Raw genomic sequence first — 14,720 nt, forward strand, 5'->3', positions numbered from 1 at the left:
GGCGGGCAGCCGCGGACGTGCCGCCAGTGCCCGCCGGGCACCAGCGGCACGGTTTTTTTGCCCGCCGTGTGCGTTGGTAATATAGGATTCACTCTGTGCTATCGTTCGCGGCGAAACTGACCGGCCCGCCCCGCAAAAGCGCCTAACTGGTCGGGAGCCTTATTCCCATGCCTCGAATGTTGTTTTTCTCGCACACTGCAGTCTCATACGAAATTCTGAGTCGGAGTATAGATTTTTTTATCTATTCTTCTTGAACCTTCCAAGATCCAGAATATAAAGCTTAAATATGTCATCGGAATAAAGTTCTGGCCGAAGTAAAATAACTCTGAGCAGTTTGTGGTTCCCGACTTATAACAGCTCCAGCAACCGCCAACCACAACAAGGGAAAGACCTGTGTTTAATGTGCGTAACAGCCAATAATAGTCTCTTTATTCTTTTTACTATACAGTACACAGGTATAACAATAAAAATATAGAGTCCCTTGTGTAATCCGTTATATTAAAGTTTGGTTATAGAGATGTGGGGTTTTTCTCAATTTATAAATATAGTTATTAAAGGATTTAAATTACTCCTACAGACCTAACTTCTAGTTAAGATATTTTAAGGGTTGATTCAGACCGCAACGCGACGCGTAGATGCATTTCTAAATTTATATGGATTTGACAGATTCGCAACACGTCTCACGCAATTGAAATCTGTCAAATCCATACAAATTTATACCGCGCCGCGCCTTGCCTCGCCTCGTCGTGTTGCGGTCTGATTTGACCCTAAGAAATAAAAAGCGCGTGTCATCACTCTGAACGCCATGTAATTCCCGTCACTCGCGAGTCGCGGGATTTGCTGAAGTTGGCGGAGATTTGGAGAAGTTGTGAACTCCGCGCCGCAAAGTTGCGCCGACTTCAACACGCAATGAATGTCAAACACTTCGGAAATATTATTACCGCAACGACCCATGCATTTTTATCGACCTCGAAAGATGGTTCTAACATCGAAGTCTCAACTAATTTACTAAAATAAATATTAGAACTCGAATATTAAGATGTACAACAATGTATTTTGTGGATTCAACAATGAACATGCTCTATTTCTGATGACTCGTTTTGTATGATCTAGAAATAGTCGAAACGATCATGAATCTGTAATATTATTCCCGGTGCGAAACACTCACAAAAGCATTCATATTTAATACCGGGGCCCGCCATATAAAAGCCCTAAAGAAAAGGTTTACTCGTACTTAAGTCGATACGTTAATTTTCGAGGCTCGTATACATTATTATTGCCGGCAATCGCGCAATTGTGCCATAATTTAATACGAGTAATTCTATCCCCCTCCATAAACGAGGACGCCCGCGTAAACACGGCCTCTTTACTAGCGGAGCGGGATCGGACGTAACCATTTTTATGGAATTCCTGCCGATAGTCGAAGCCTTTAAACTTTCATTTTTACGATCTACTACCTAGTAAAGTGCAAAAAACTCTCCTGACGCAGGAGCGTAAAACATAATATAAAACTCGGAGATTTTGTGGTCGATAACACTTTACGAGCAGTTTCTCATTAAGCCTTTTGGCAACATCCAATCTATTAAAATAATGCCACAAATGCATGTAATACGGAAATATACCTCTACAATTAAAACAAATTTGGAGAAAAGGAAGTAAAATTTTATGCATAAATGGCGTGGGTAATGCGGTGTGTGGGTCACCGGGAGCCGCCTCATTACCGGCGGGTCCGGAAGTAACGGTTGATCAGCGCAGCGTAATGGCCCCACGTTGGGCGCCAAATGAAGTCGGTGTCGCGTGCTGCCACTCGGGTGTGACTGACACGCGTTAGTGACGCTGACAATTTACAAATTTGCCCTATACTCTTATTTGTAATGGGCCGTTTACATCGGGACAATTTATTAAAAGGCAGGTCGATGTCGATCAAGCCGGGGACCGCTATAAAAATATACCGACATAAAACGTCTGAAGCGAGGTAATTTTTATTAAAATGCGTTAAAAATTACATTTTACGACGCGGCTCTGCTGGGAAAGACATTAAAGTGACTCGAAATTTAGCATAACTCATAAAAGATGTTCATTGTTATTTGATAGCTTAAGTTAATTAAGGTTCGGAACTTACTACTGTTTCTATGTCACGTCCAATTTCACTTAAAATTTTATTACGAAATCATGAGTAATTAAATACTAGACCATGTTGCGTTGAAACTAGTTTGTCACACGGGAACCGTACATATTATCGGGATTACGACTGTCTTATGTCCTTTCTAAAAATTTGAGTTATAATTGACAAAAAAATTAAAAAAAAATCGGCTTTGCGGTCTAAGCTTACAGACACATTTTCAAATATTGTATAGAAATAGTTATAAATCCCTTTTAATAACAATCGAATAATGCAAAGTATAATAAATAAAGATCACCTCAAGGCCCCGCAATAGACACTAATCTGAGCTCCGAACAGTATCGATTAGCTCTCTGAAATGTAATACGACCTAATCCGGAGCTGCAAATGATTTCATTAGGAGTACATAAAGTTTTATAATCCGGCGCTGGCGTCGCGGAGATAGCCCCCGATTACCGCCGAGTTAGTTCGGTGATACTCCGCGCCCACGCCGCAGAGTAAATAATACTCGCTGCTTATTGCTTCGTTATTATAATTAACTGCCAGTTAGCAGGTACTTTGTGCGTTGTTTTAAAACTTACTTAATATTGCATCGTTAGAATTTAGATTCGTTGGGGGAGAAAACCCCTGAGTTTGAACTCAGGGGTTTTCTCCGAACAATTATAACGTTTGAAGCTGATAATATTTAGTTTTACATAACGTAATCGTATAAATGTGTTGTATTGCATAATAAGAATACGTTTGATGCTCTCCTGCGGCAGACGCAAAACAACGAGACAGTTAAATCGCTGTAGTTTACAATCGATAGTATCCCCTCTCTATTAGAGTTTTGAATACAAATCGACTGGTTTTTATTCATTACTCCTATAAATAGACGCGAGGGGCCTTCGAAGTTCAGATCAATATGAACTGCTGTGGAAATACAATCGATAAGATATTGCCGACTGCGGAGTTGCCGACCGCGACGTAAATACGACAGCGTAATTGCAACAATAATTGAAAACGGCCTTAAGGCCCAGTAGTCCTTAAAATAAGCAGGTCGATGTCTGTCAGTACGAATATCGACGTTAAGTACATTAAAATAACATTCATATCAGCGCGCCTTGTGAAGTGGCTGTTACGCGCTCGCCGCGTGCCTTGATAATAGAAAATAGGAGTAAAAACCTTTTTTTTTAGGATCACACAAATCAAATATATCAAATCGTTTACGTTAGGTTACGACACATATACTACATTTTTTGTTTTTTTTCTAGAAAGTGTGTAATTTAGCCATAAAATGATTTAATTATGAAAAACAGCGTTATAACTGTCATCTTTGAGATTTTTTTCTATCGAGCGGAATTTTTCAAATTGTGTACTGATATACCTTTGCGTATAGGAAAATTTCTCAATTTTAAAACGGTACTTATTTTATACTTAAATAATGACATTTCCTTTACTAAAACGTGTTTAAAAAACCCATTTTACATAGTTGCAACAACCACAGCGCCTTAATATTAAATAGCAAATCATATCTATAGTTAAGCTAACCAACATCTAAGAAAAAGTCGCAGATTTTCGGAGCGAGTGAAACAATTACAAAAGACAAATTAGTGAAAATACAAACCGAGCGCGGGGAGATCCCCCGGGAAATCCCCGCTGAGATAGCAGAAATCTATTACGACGAAAAAATAAAGGAAAAGGTCGAAAACAAATTTAAAACGGACATTTAAAAAGTAATTACCTTCCCCGACATTAAAAGAGATCAGGATGTAGTGGGTTCGAAAATAATTGCAAATCAAACAACCCTTTGTGTGGGGTTGACCGCCCGCGCCCCGGACGCGGGGTCATTGTCTCCTCGCGAATGTCGCGGGGGAAATACATCACACACAAGTGACACACCTAGAACACTCCAAATTTTCCTTTGTAAGTACATATTAAAAATGTGGTAAGTTGGTTTTGCTTTTTTTATTTTCTAAGCTAAAAGGTAACAACAGCTGAGAACTTGAATAAGACACAGAAGTACTCAATAAGGATAAAATATTTACAGGGTTTGGGCAAAAACAAACAAATAATGACTTCTCACTTCTCGCAATTTGTGTGGAGTTGAGTGTTTTGATTGGCAATGCTAAATGGGAACTGGCTGTAAACATTGGTTGTTGTCGCGACGCAAAACATTGGAAACAACGAGATTGTTTTTGTAGAGAGACCATTCACGTGCATTCGCAGTTATCAGAAAGGTTGGTGTTAGAAAATATTGGATGGATATTTTCTCTACATCTACAAACCTGATTATTTAATAACATACAACAAATAACAAAATAAATAAGTAACATAGTAAGATAATAACAAATTAACTTTAATTCAAACTGATACATGTAGCTACTAATAATATGTATTCTTTGCCGATACCTAAAACTTAAGCCACTAGTGTGTAGAAGTCGTAGTTTTAGAAGCTATAACAATAAAATATCGCCCCCAATACTTAACATACTGATATATGTAGGTGAGAAGTCTAAAGCAATAAACAGCCGTCCCGCCGCAGAATGCGCCGTGCGCCGCGCGCCTGCCAGCGAGTCGTCGCGCCGAGCTCATTCCGATGACAGTTTTTATTCTTATTGCCTTTTACTGCAGTCCGCACTTTGTTTTTATGGCCCGTGACAGTCGGGAATCTTTTGCTTTATGAGAACACTTCACGGTTATAGTGAGGGGTACGTGAGACGTCGTCGAGACTCTCAGCTTGAGATAAACTGGAGAGACACAGGATTAACGCTCATCCTTAGATATCACTTTTAGAAGTTAAAAGAAAATCAACGCTATATAGGATAAGATGTATGGAGTATGGACTATCATAGAGTATCCAAATAAATCTACGATCTGGAGTAGAACACAACATTAATCGAAAATATAATAAATTGAGTACATAAAGCACTAAATTCTCTGATCTTGTGTAAAGGGGTCTAATAACAGCAGTACAATAGGAAAGTGTAGAGTGTACCTGCAGGTAATTAGCGCGGACATGATTAAGAGGATACCACAGCGGCAAGAGAAATGAAAAAAAAGTACGTGTAATATCTATAGCTGTCTCCCTTACCTCAAGCCTATACCGCAGAACGCGATAGAGACAACTGCAGAAAATCCAGAAAATCAACGATTCGTTGTCCCCTGATTCCTTCTCCAAAACTTAACCGATTTAAGTACTTTTTTCATTAAAGATTAAAAAAAGGCTTGAGCTGTGTTCCTATGTTTTGCTTTTTTTGTATAATCTATCCAAATCTGTTTTCTGGACGTTTGAACACAGTGGAAAATCTGGCCATTTTTTTGGGTTTTTGAACGTTCATATCTTATTTAATAATTAAATTATGAAAAAAAAGAAAACATAGGGACATTGTATTAGTGGCCGTAGATATTCAGGAAAAAAATTATAACTCTACTAGCATTATCCAGGGAGGAAACAGGGGACAGCGTTTGTATGGAAAAAATGGCGGTGTGGAATCCTCTTAACGCGGCCCCACGTTGGGCGCCATGTTCCCGCTCGCACTCAACAAGCTACTAAACGCCGAGTTAGCACATACACCCCGAGCTATTTAGATGCGGTAAGACCACCGGCGATACTGTGTACAGACGATTTTTGGATACCTCATTGAATGTTTGTCTATTTAAAAGGATTTAGTACCTACCTATTATAGTTTATAGCTGGATTAGCTGGTGTTACTGCATAATGAATATACATATTATAATATTTACATAGTATGTCATACTGTAAATCAGGTGCAGAACGCATTCTGTACCTGCTACGGAACTAGCGCCCTTTACAATTTCAGGTCGCACCTCGTTAATTCAACGAGTAGGTTTCGCTACAATTTACTTGTCACTGTGATGATTAATTTTATGTCGATTTTGCTAATTACGTTGAAAGGAGTTTATTACACAAAGTAACCTTTCGCGTAAACCTACACAATTTACGAAACTCTATAAACGAAAACCATCTGGTTAATACGAAAGTACACACAGTAACAATGATCCAAAGTGAGTTTGAACAAGTTTAAAGTTAGTTATCTCACCGGGCGGCGCGGCGCGGCCGAGGCGCAAATTGGTAACGCAAACAGGGCAGGAAGCTAATGACTCTATCGGGCTCGGTTACGCCTCCCCCTGCCCCCTCCTGCCTACTTCACCCCGTGCACGCCCCGCGAGATTATTTCAATACACGAACAAACATAATTGCATTCCCTTATCAGATATTGCCTATAATTATTGGCAATACGTACGCAAGCCTAAGCCGACCCGTTCGATGCCACGTTATCTCTGTAACTGTACGATACTTCGTGTCACCAGCCTGTAGCTCTACCATGAGTTGCTATCGAAAAAGTATACGATTTTACCGTACCCGATAGCGAGCAAACGTGCGTCGATATAGTTTTCAATAAAAACCGTACCATGAGTCATATAAACTCGCTAGCGACGACACGATTGTTTATGTTGTTTTCGTGTGTTTATAATAGTATAAAAATCGGAATGTAGCTAACTTCATAATTGATTTTGCTCTCTCTTTCTAGCTCGAGTAAAAGACAAAGACGGCATATGGCCTTAAAACCCTACCAATTTAAAACAGCGACTTGTTATTAGTATATGTATGAGACAAATATATTCGTAAACTTGTATGCATTATACAAGGAGAAGAAGAAGAGAGATTGCATATCGTATGTAAATAACGTTGAATGTTGACATTGTTCGATGAATTTTGGAAACAAATTTTGAACTTTTAAAGATAAGTTACAAACTTGTGAACCATAAATTATTGTATTAAGATAAAGAATTGCTATTTCTTGTAAACTATATTTTACAAATACAAGTGCCACTTGCTCAAGTGTACTCGAAAACCAAACAATCTTACCTTTTTTTGTTCTAATGGTTTTGGCAAGGGTCTATCGTCTGGTTCATATTATTTTTTGTGTGATGATAATTTTACCTACTTAAACACTTCCTTGTGAATAGCAGTTAATTTCGTAAAAGACGTGAACGAAAATACATGTATTATAAAAATGCGTACCAGTGCCACACAATTTCAATTAATGGTGGAATACATGGAAAAGTAAGTGTTATTTTCATTTAATTTTCTATAACTTTTAAATACTTAAACATATTTTTAATGATGTACCTCGTATTTTCTCTTTATACATAGTCTAATATAAAAGTTTAAAAAGGTTAATTGGACATAATATTATTATGGCTAGGCTCATTCTGTCCGGAATCATGTTTAGGTATAATTATCATTGAACTAAAAAAATATTATAATATATACACATATTCCACTATTGTTTATGACGTCTGACTTAACTTATTCACCTACAGTATAATATAAGTAATAATTGTTTTTTTTGCAGCACATGAAGATTGGAACCAACCTGGTCCTTCTACTAGACTTTCTTTACCTGCAGATAGTGCCTCGGTTTTAGAACCTTCGGTCATCGAGCATATTGTTCCCCCAGAAGATGCGCATAATGTAACCACAGGTACAATATTGGAATACTATCTATGTATAATTCTCTAAATTATTGTTATCAGTTTATCACATTCCTGTGCAGTCTCAATTTCTTATATTTAGTCTGAAAAGTTGTTTCCAATATATTTTTATTATATGTATTAACTATTGACTTAATATTATAATAATAATATTATTCTATTATTATTCTATGTAAAAATGGTATCACTTAATATTATGTAACTTTATATTTTATCTAAAATAGCATTTCAATTGTGATATTAAGACTTTTTCCTTCTAATATTATTTTTCTTTCTTATTACAGACCGACTGCAGAGGAGCGAGACAGGCCCGACAGGCATTGGCACTGCACCTCGATCAAATCGTGCATCGCAGGGCAACATACCTTTGCCCTTAACGCCTCGTGCTCGGCGCAGACGCCTTTTCCAAAACCAAAATTCGCCTGTTTTTTGTTGTATTCCAAATCCATTCTAATATTATAAATGCAAAAGTGTGTCTGTCTGTTACCTCTTCAAGCCCAAACCGCTGAACCGATTTTGCTGAAATTTGGCATGGACAAGATACTGCGAGTCCCAAAAAAGGACAGGCGGGTTTCTCATATGTGCAGCTCTTTGTGTACTACTTTAATATCGTGTATCATCAGAAACAAATTGCTGTTATTTAACTGTATAAATTGTGTGTCACATTAAATAAAGATGATTTACAAAAAAAACTTTTAATTAGCAAGTAAACCATGAAATAGAAATCATCATCATTATTTCAGGATCACATTACTCAACACTAGACACCTGCAAGTATAGCCACATTTATTATTATCTTCAAATAATGTTCTTGTCAGAGTTTGTCTCTCAAAATTTCAAAGCTACAATATTTATTTTTATAATATTTATTATTAACTATAATATTTTATAGTGTAAGAATGTTAATGTGGGTTGGTAAATAAGTAGGTAGACATATTATAACCATATTTAAGTATATTATGAGTATAAAAGCCACATTGAATTAAAATGTAACTAACAGGTGGTCAATTATTATAGGATAACATGATGAAAGAATTTTAGTCTTTTGATTTTATCGTCTTTGGGAAAGTCTTCTTGCCACTTGATCCCGTATTGTGCGCCCCCTGAGTAATACATTACTGGTTGATTCATTTACAAACACCAGCTCATCTTGTTCAAATGGTTCTGCAAGAAGTAAACACGCAATATTTTAAACATTTTTAATTAACTTTAAATACTCATCTGTATCCATAGTTTATTTTACTAAAAATACCTTGTGTTCCTACACCAATATTATCCTCAGGATCCGGAATATTGTATTTCAGTGCAATGTTGTGTAACACACAACATGCTAAAATAATTTGTGCACATTTTTCTGGTTGATAGTATAAAGTCCTATCCCTATGTAGACAGCGCCATCGGTTTTTCAAACGCCCAAAAGTATTCTCAATGACAACTCTTGTGGATATGTGAGCTACATTGTAGACTTCCTTCATCGAATTTGGAGGCGGGTCTAAATAGGGTGTCATCAACCATGGCCGTTGAGGGTAACCGGAATCGCCTGTGAAAAGGTCTTTATTAGGGTTTGTCCAAAGCTTAATTACCGTTTAATTATCAGTTTTAACAACTAAATTGATTGCTCACCAAGCAGCCACACAATCTCATTCTGCCTGTGCAATGATTGTATGTAATCATTGATATTGCTATTCTCCCATATAAATGCATCGTGTGTTGCACCTCCAAACTTTGCATTTACAGAGAGGATGTTACAATTGTGGTCACATATCTGAAAAAAATAGGTAAGTAGATTGTAATATGTGATATAAAGTTATACTACTTACATTACTTTGAATTACCACTTAAACTATAAAAATGAAATAAATTAAGTACTTATCGTTCATAGTTAAACTTAAAATACTAACCATTTGCACATTAAGAGAATGATAATGTTTCCTACAGAAATATAAGTGCTCCTCTTCTTTGTTGGGTGTAAATATTTTAAAGTGACTTCCGTCAATACACCCTATTACTCCTGGGAAGCCATATTTATTGAAGAAACTAAAAAAAAACATTAATCAGTATGATACTTAGTGTGAAAATATTAATTGAGTTTTATACAATATGTTTATGCAGTATTATATTATATTATGAGTACCTTTGTTTAATGGTATCCCTTTCTTCTCTTCTCGTTGGAAATTTTATGAATTTTTTTAAAATTATTGGATGGTTTAAAGCTTGTGTTACTTGATGAATAAAGACACTCATTGCCTCCTGGGAAAAATGATGAGCTTTGCCAGTAATTCGCTGATAGCTGCCATGTGCATAAAATAATAATGCACATAAAACCTAAAATTGTATTATTTTTATGAAGAAATATGTCTACAAAATAGGTAAGTATATTATTTATTTAATAATTTATTGTGCACAAGAAACAATGACAATATGACAGTGATAATATACACAGAAAGACGACACAAAGGATCTGCTTATTTCTAATAAGAAATCTCTTCCAGCAGCCCTACTATATAAGTTCATAAAATACAATGTACCTAAGTACTAACTTACCTTTGTGTCAAGGGATACTCTTTGTGATGATTTCAAATCTGTGTGAGCTCTTAGGAGTCCACACAAATACTCGAAAGCCTCTTTGCTTAGCCTATATTCTTTAATAAAATTATTATCACTCAAATTTTCAAGTGGATGTCCAAGACACTTTCGTACACTAGCTTGAAATCGTCCTTGTTCACGTCGTTCGTCTTCTCGTGAAGCCAAAGCTAACATATTCCACGCTAAATATGCTTTACCGGACATATTTATATAACGTATTAAGCGCAAATTACTAAATATTATTCTTTTGTATGAAACTCTTCACAACACTAAACACTTTCACCCTACAAAAGGCTAGTGAGTTATTTTACTATTGTAGTAACAGTATTTTACGATACCACCTGTCAAATTGTTTACTCATGGTACCGATTCACATGAGAAACTGCTTAAAACATTAGTCGCTAGCGAGTTTTTATTCGATACGTATTTATTGTAAACTCATGGTAGCGATTTTAGTTCCACAAGTGACCGCTAGAGGCGCTGTAAAATTTTCCATACTAAAAATTTACGTGAGACGGTATCGAGTATCGTTAAATACTATAGCTTTAAACTCATGGTAGAGCTACTGATCCACTTACCCACTCCGGAGCGGGTTTGTGTCGTGTGTCAGATGGAACTTGATACAGCAGTCGGGAGGCTATGCATTTTTATCAATTTACAAAGACAAACTTAAGCTTAACGAGTACATATAATAATTCACCTTAATTAATTAATATCAGTGAGCGAAGCTCAGATGAGATTTACTCATAGATTTCCAACAATGTTCTCGTTACATCCGATTAACGCACAGCTAAAGTATTTTAATAGCTACCAGCAGTACTCGCCGCTCCTTACTCGCAAATCTTCCTTGATAGTGTCTTCGCTAGAAATAGAGTGAGATATTTATACAGATCTAATAACAGTCCACTCAGCTGAGATCGGATCTGCCGGCGGGCGGTCGTGAGCGGAAACAGATGTTTGTATCGGTATCGGTTATCGCAGGTACTATTTAAATCGGACGGGTTAAGTATCGTACTGATACGGTCGGGATTAACTTTGTCTAATGATAGCTTCGACTTAGATCCCGATCTATTTCGATCAATAACCCGTGTTGCACGGGAGTTGGTTATTTCAAACTGAGAGGCAGTGAAAGTGTTAAGTGTTAAAGGAACCTATGTTGTGTGTGGATTAAATATCAGATATTTGAGTATCTACCAAAATCTAAACGTTGACCATTCATTATTACTAGAGATCGCCCAATGGTCGAAATTCGACCTTAGTTTCAACGACATTAGGACTACTACCTATATTTTGTAAAAAAATTATTTATTTTATCCTTTACATCTATAATCTGTGATTTTATCATATTTTTGTCAACTCTTGTCTCTGGGACTCAGCTGATCTCAGACTGGCCGGGGCCGTGTAAGCATTGTCTAATAGTATCTAAGATTCAATAAAAAAAAACTATAATCCATTTTCAATTCGTCACCTTGTTGTCAAGAACCATAAATAAAAGAGTATAATTCGTATGTATAAGCTTGTCACTCAAAAATCTGTCATTTTTCCTAGTGTGTATGTTGTAGTGTGTGTAATGTTTTTTTTGGTAAAAAAATGTATGATAAAAGCATAGTTTCAAAATAATATAAGCTCGATGCACTCCTTCACCATATAAACTATAACTGTGCAAAATTTCATTCACCTACGTTTTCCCATTTTTCGTCAAAAGGGATACAAAGTTTTTGGCTCACGTATTAATATATACAAATAAAAATATTTATTGGCCAAAAAATTTTAACATATAGATTGTCTTACTTTGATTATATTGAATGGAGTCATTAAAATAGACGTTCAATTTCAAGCACGGATAACAAATTCAGCAGCGTAGTATAAATCCCGCAATAAAGTACAATCGAGTTATTAGAATTGCGTTCCGATCGTAATTATAACAAATTGCTGACGGGGATTATTGATGATGACAGTCACATTACCATCAATCACAATTATTGTACAAGTGCTTTTAGATCTAACATTTAGTCAATAAAGGCTTAGATACAATTTATTATAACATAATATTTAGCAACCACACCCGTGCTTACATGCTTACATAATATCTAATATATAAAATTCTAGTGTCACAGTTTTCGTTGCCATACTCCTCCGAAACGGCTTGACCGATTCTCATGAAATTTTGTGAGTAGGTCTGAGAATCGGCCAACATCTATTTTTCATACCAAAAAAAATATATATGGAAAAACAACGTTTGCCGGGACAGCTAGTGTACTATAATATTTTGTAACTTTTGAAGCCTAGATTGTGAGGTGTACCTCACCAAAACGATAACTGCGCGTTATCGTTTCAGTTTCAGCTTTAGCGTAAGTCATATCGTTATTAATCGGAGCACTCAGGGGAGCTAGGTAGTCTGCTACATTTATATCCTGGGTCACGACAGCACCATAAATTTCCTGAGTCTATTTCGGTGCTTCAAATGGTATTTTATCAGCGGCGAGAGTGAGTGCGAGGTGGACGTAATGGCTCTATAATATGCCGGATGTGCGGCGTCTCTAATAGCTTCACGTTGGATTTTTATTCATGTCGGGAGCTCTCGACGCTGTCTGCGGCACGCCCCATAAATTTTTTTGGCCTCAGTTCCCCCGAATAAAATACCGCTCAACTGAGGACGTCCCATTTGGGAATCTACTTAACTAAGTGTCGAGTTATGTCTGGAATATACAATACTAACGGCGATATGGCTTACAAGTTCCTCATGACTTCTAGGAAAGGATTCTTCCTTTTAGGAAAGGATTATCCTACCTCTAATCATGCCGGCAGGGCATTCGCCCACATCAATGTTTATCAGAAATGGTCTAGACCAGTGATAAGATACTCCTCGATGATGTAGATAGACCGGTCGACGGTCGCTATCGGCTGGGGAGAAACTCATCCGGACTTTCTACATCAGGTCACGTCAGCCCATCAAGAGGGGCCGCCACCAGTCACCAGTCACTGGACCCGACAATACGTAATTGGGCCCGCCGATTCCGCCCACCGCCACTTAGTACTCGTTATTGATTTGTTTGCCCAATACCGAACAATAGTTATTTTCGTTTAGCAAACACAAACAAGTCAGAAGAAACCGGTGGGTTCATTATGAAACGTTTGATATTACACAATTTGGCAATCAGCTGTTAATTTAACAGCAACTCTACCTACGTACCAAACACAAGACACAATCCCTATAGGTTTCGTTTGGGGAATCAATCTAAAAATAAAAAGGTTTATATGTTCCGATCTAATAATTACAGCAGGAATTGCTGGAATCCCCGGCAATGAGCGGGACGGTTGGGGTGTAAAAATAAACAGTCAGTAGTCAGTACAGCGGAGCTCGTTGCAGCCCCGACGCACGACGGCTCCCCGAGGAGCTTTCGACTTCCTCTGAAATTGGACTCGCTCCTCAAATTGTTTTCTTTGTTTCATTGTTGTGTACTCGCCGTTTCGTCCGCGTTCCCGAAATAATTGTTATTGTTGGATTTTTACGTTATTGATACTATAGACTTTACGACTGTCTTGATAGAGGATCCTTGAATTTGCGTAAACTTATAATAAACTAAAAAGTCACCATGTTAATAATACTCACTAGCCACTACTCATTATCCTTTGTAATATTGTGATCGGCATTCCACATCAACCAAAAATATAATATCAGATATAATATGCCTATTAATTAAATACGATTGAAGTGCTTGTTTTATATTTAAGTACATGAGGAGGACACAAACATGGACATATAAAATTTTAATCAAGCGATTGAACAGCTCCTCGATCCAGATAAACGTCCAAATAAAGCCCTCATCCGAAATCAACTCAATTTGGCCGTCCCTAATGCCTCGTAATTAATGTCACCGAAATGACCCTTATTGTCGACGTCATAAAGCTCCACATCCCCGCCGAAAATCCGATTCACCCCGCTTTAGTTAGCATTTTTTATTCCCGCAATTATGTCCTTTATTTTCCGAGTCGCAGAGCCTATTTCGGCGGGCGACCGAAATAGGCTTCGGCTCGTAACGAAATGAGTCGCCGAGATAGTTACAAATAAATTGCTTCCAATTTCTAAATATAACTAGTTATTTAGTTAAGTGCGAGCTATTATACTCCAGTTTAAAATTAAACTTCAACAATTGTGGCAACTGGCAAGGCTGACGTGTCCAGCTAATTGTCCCATTAAATTGCGTTTTGTACGAGTGGTGTTCACATGATTACCATCAGAGTATGGTCACATCGGGTCCGGGCGGTATGGTCTCGGGCCTCACGGAGGTTCGTCACCTCCGGCTCGAGCCTCGTATGTCGCAGGACTCGCAGGGTCCGGCTGCCCTATACGGCCGCCGTAATGACCAGACCTTCATTTCAGATTACATTCCTATGTGAATACTAAATGTACTTATAATATTTTTATTCCTGCATTTAGTAAGTAATTCGATATGCGCTCAGGCAAGTTTCTATTTGACCTGACTGAATACTACGAGTATCTAGAAAT

At 37.3% G+C, this 14,720-nt stretch overlaps 2 protein-coding genes across 2 annotated transcripts in view; both read right to left on the reverse strand.

The window, feature by feature from the left end:
* LOC121740212 (collagen alpha chain CG42342) overlaps window positions 1-14,720 on the reverse strand; it is a 181,139-nt gene that overhangs the window by 154,266 nt on the left and 12,153 nt on the right. The window lies entirely within an intron of this gene.
* LOC121740211 (putative nuclease HARBI1) lies at window positions 8,558-10,753 on the reverse strand. Its single transcript, XM_042132846.1, has 6 exons — window positions 10,169-10,753; window positions 9,759-9,949; window positions 9,526-9,661; window positions 9,248-9,389; window positions 8,877-9,164; window positions 8,558-8,788 (listed from the first exon to the last, which is right to left on the reverse strand). Exons 1-6 carry the CDS (start codon window positions 10,412-10,414, stop codon window positions 8,676-8,678), a joined length of 1,116 nt encoding a protein of 371 aa, XP_041988780.1. The 5' UTR covers window positions 10,415-10,753; the 3' UTR covers window positions 8,558-8,675.

The sequence above is a fragment of the Aricia agestis genome, chromosome 3 (assembly GCF_905147365.1).
Source record: "Aricia agestis chromosome 3, ilAriAges1.1, whole genome shotgun sequence".
Taxonomy (NCBI): Eukaryota; Metazoa; Arthropoda; class Insecta; order Lepidoptera; family Lycaenidae; genus Aricia; species Aricia agestis.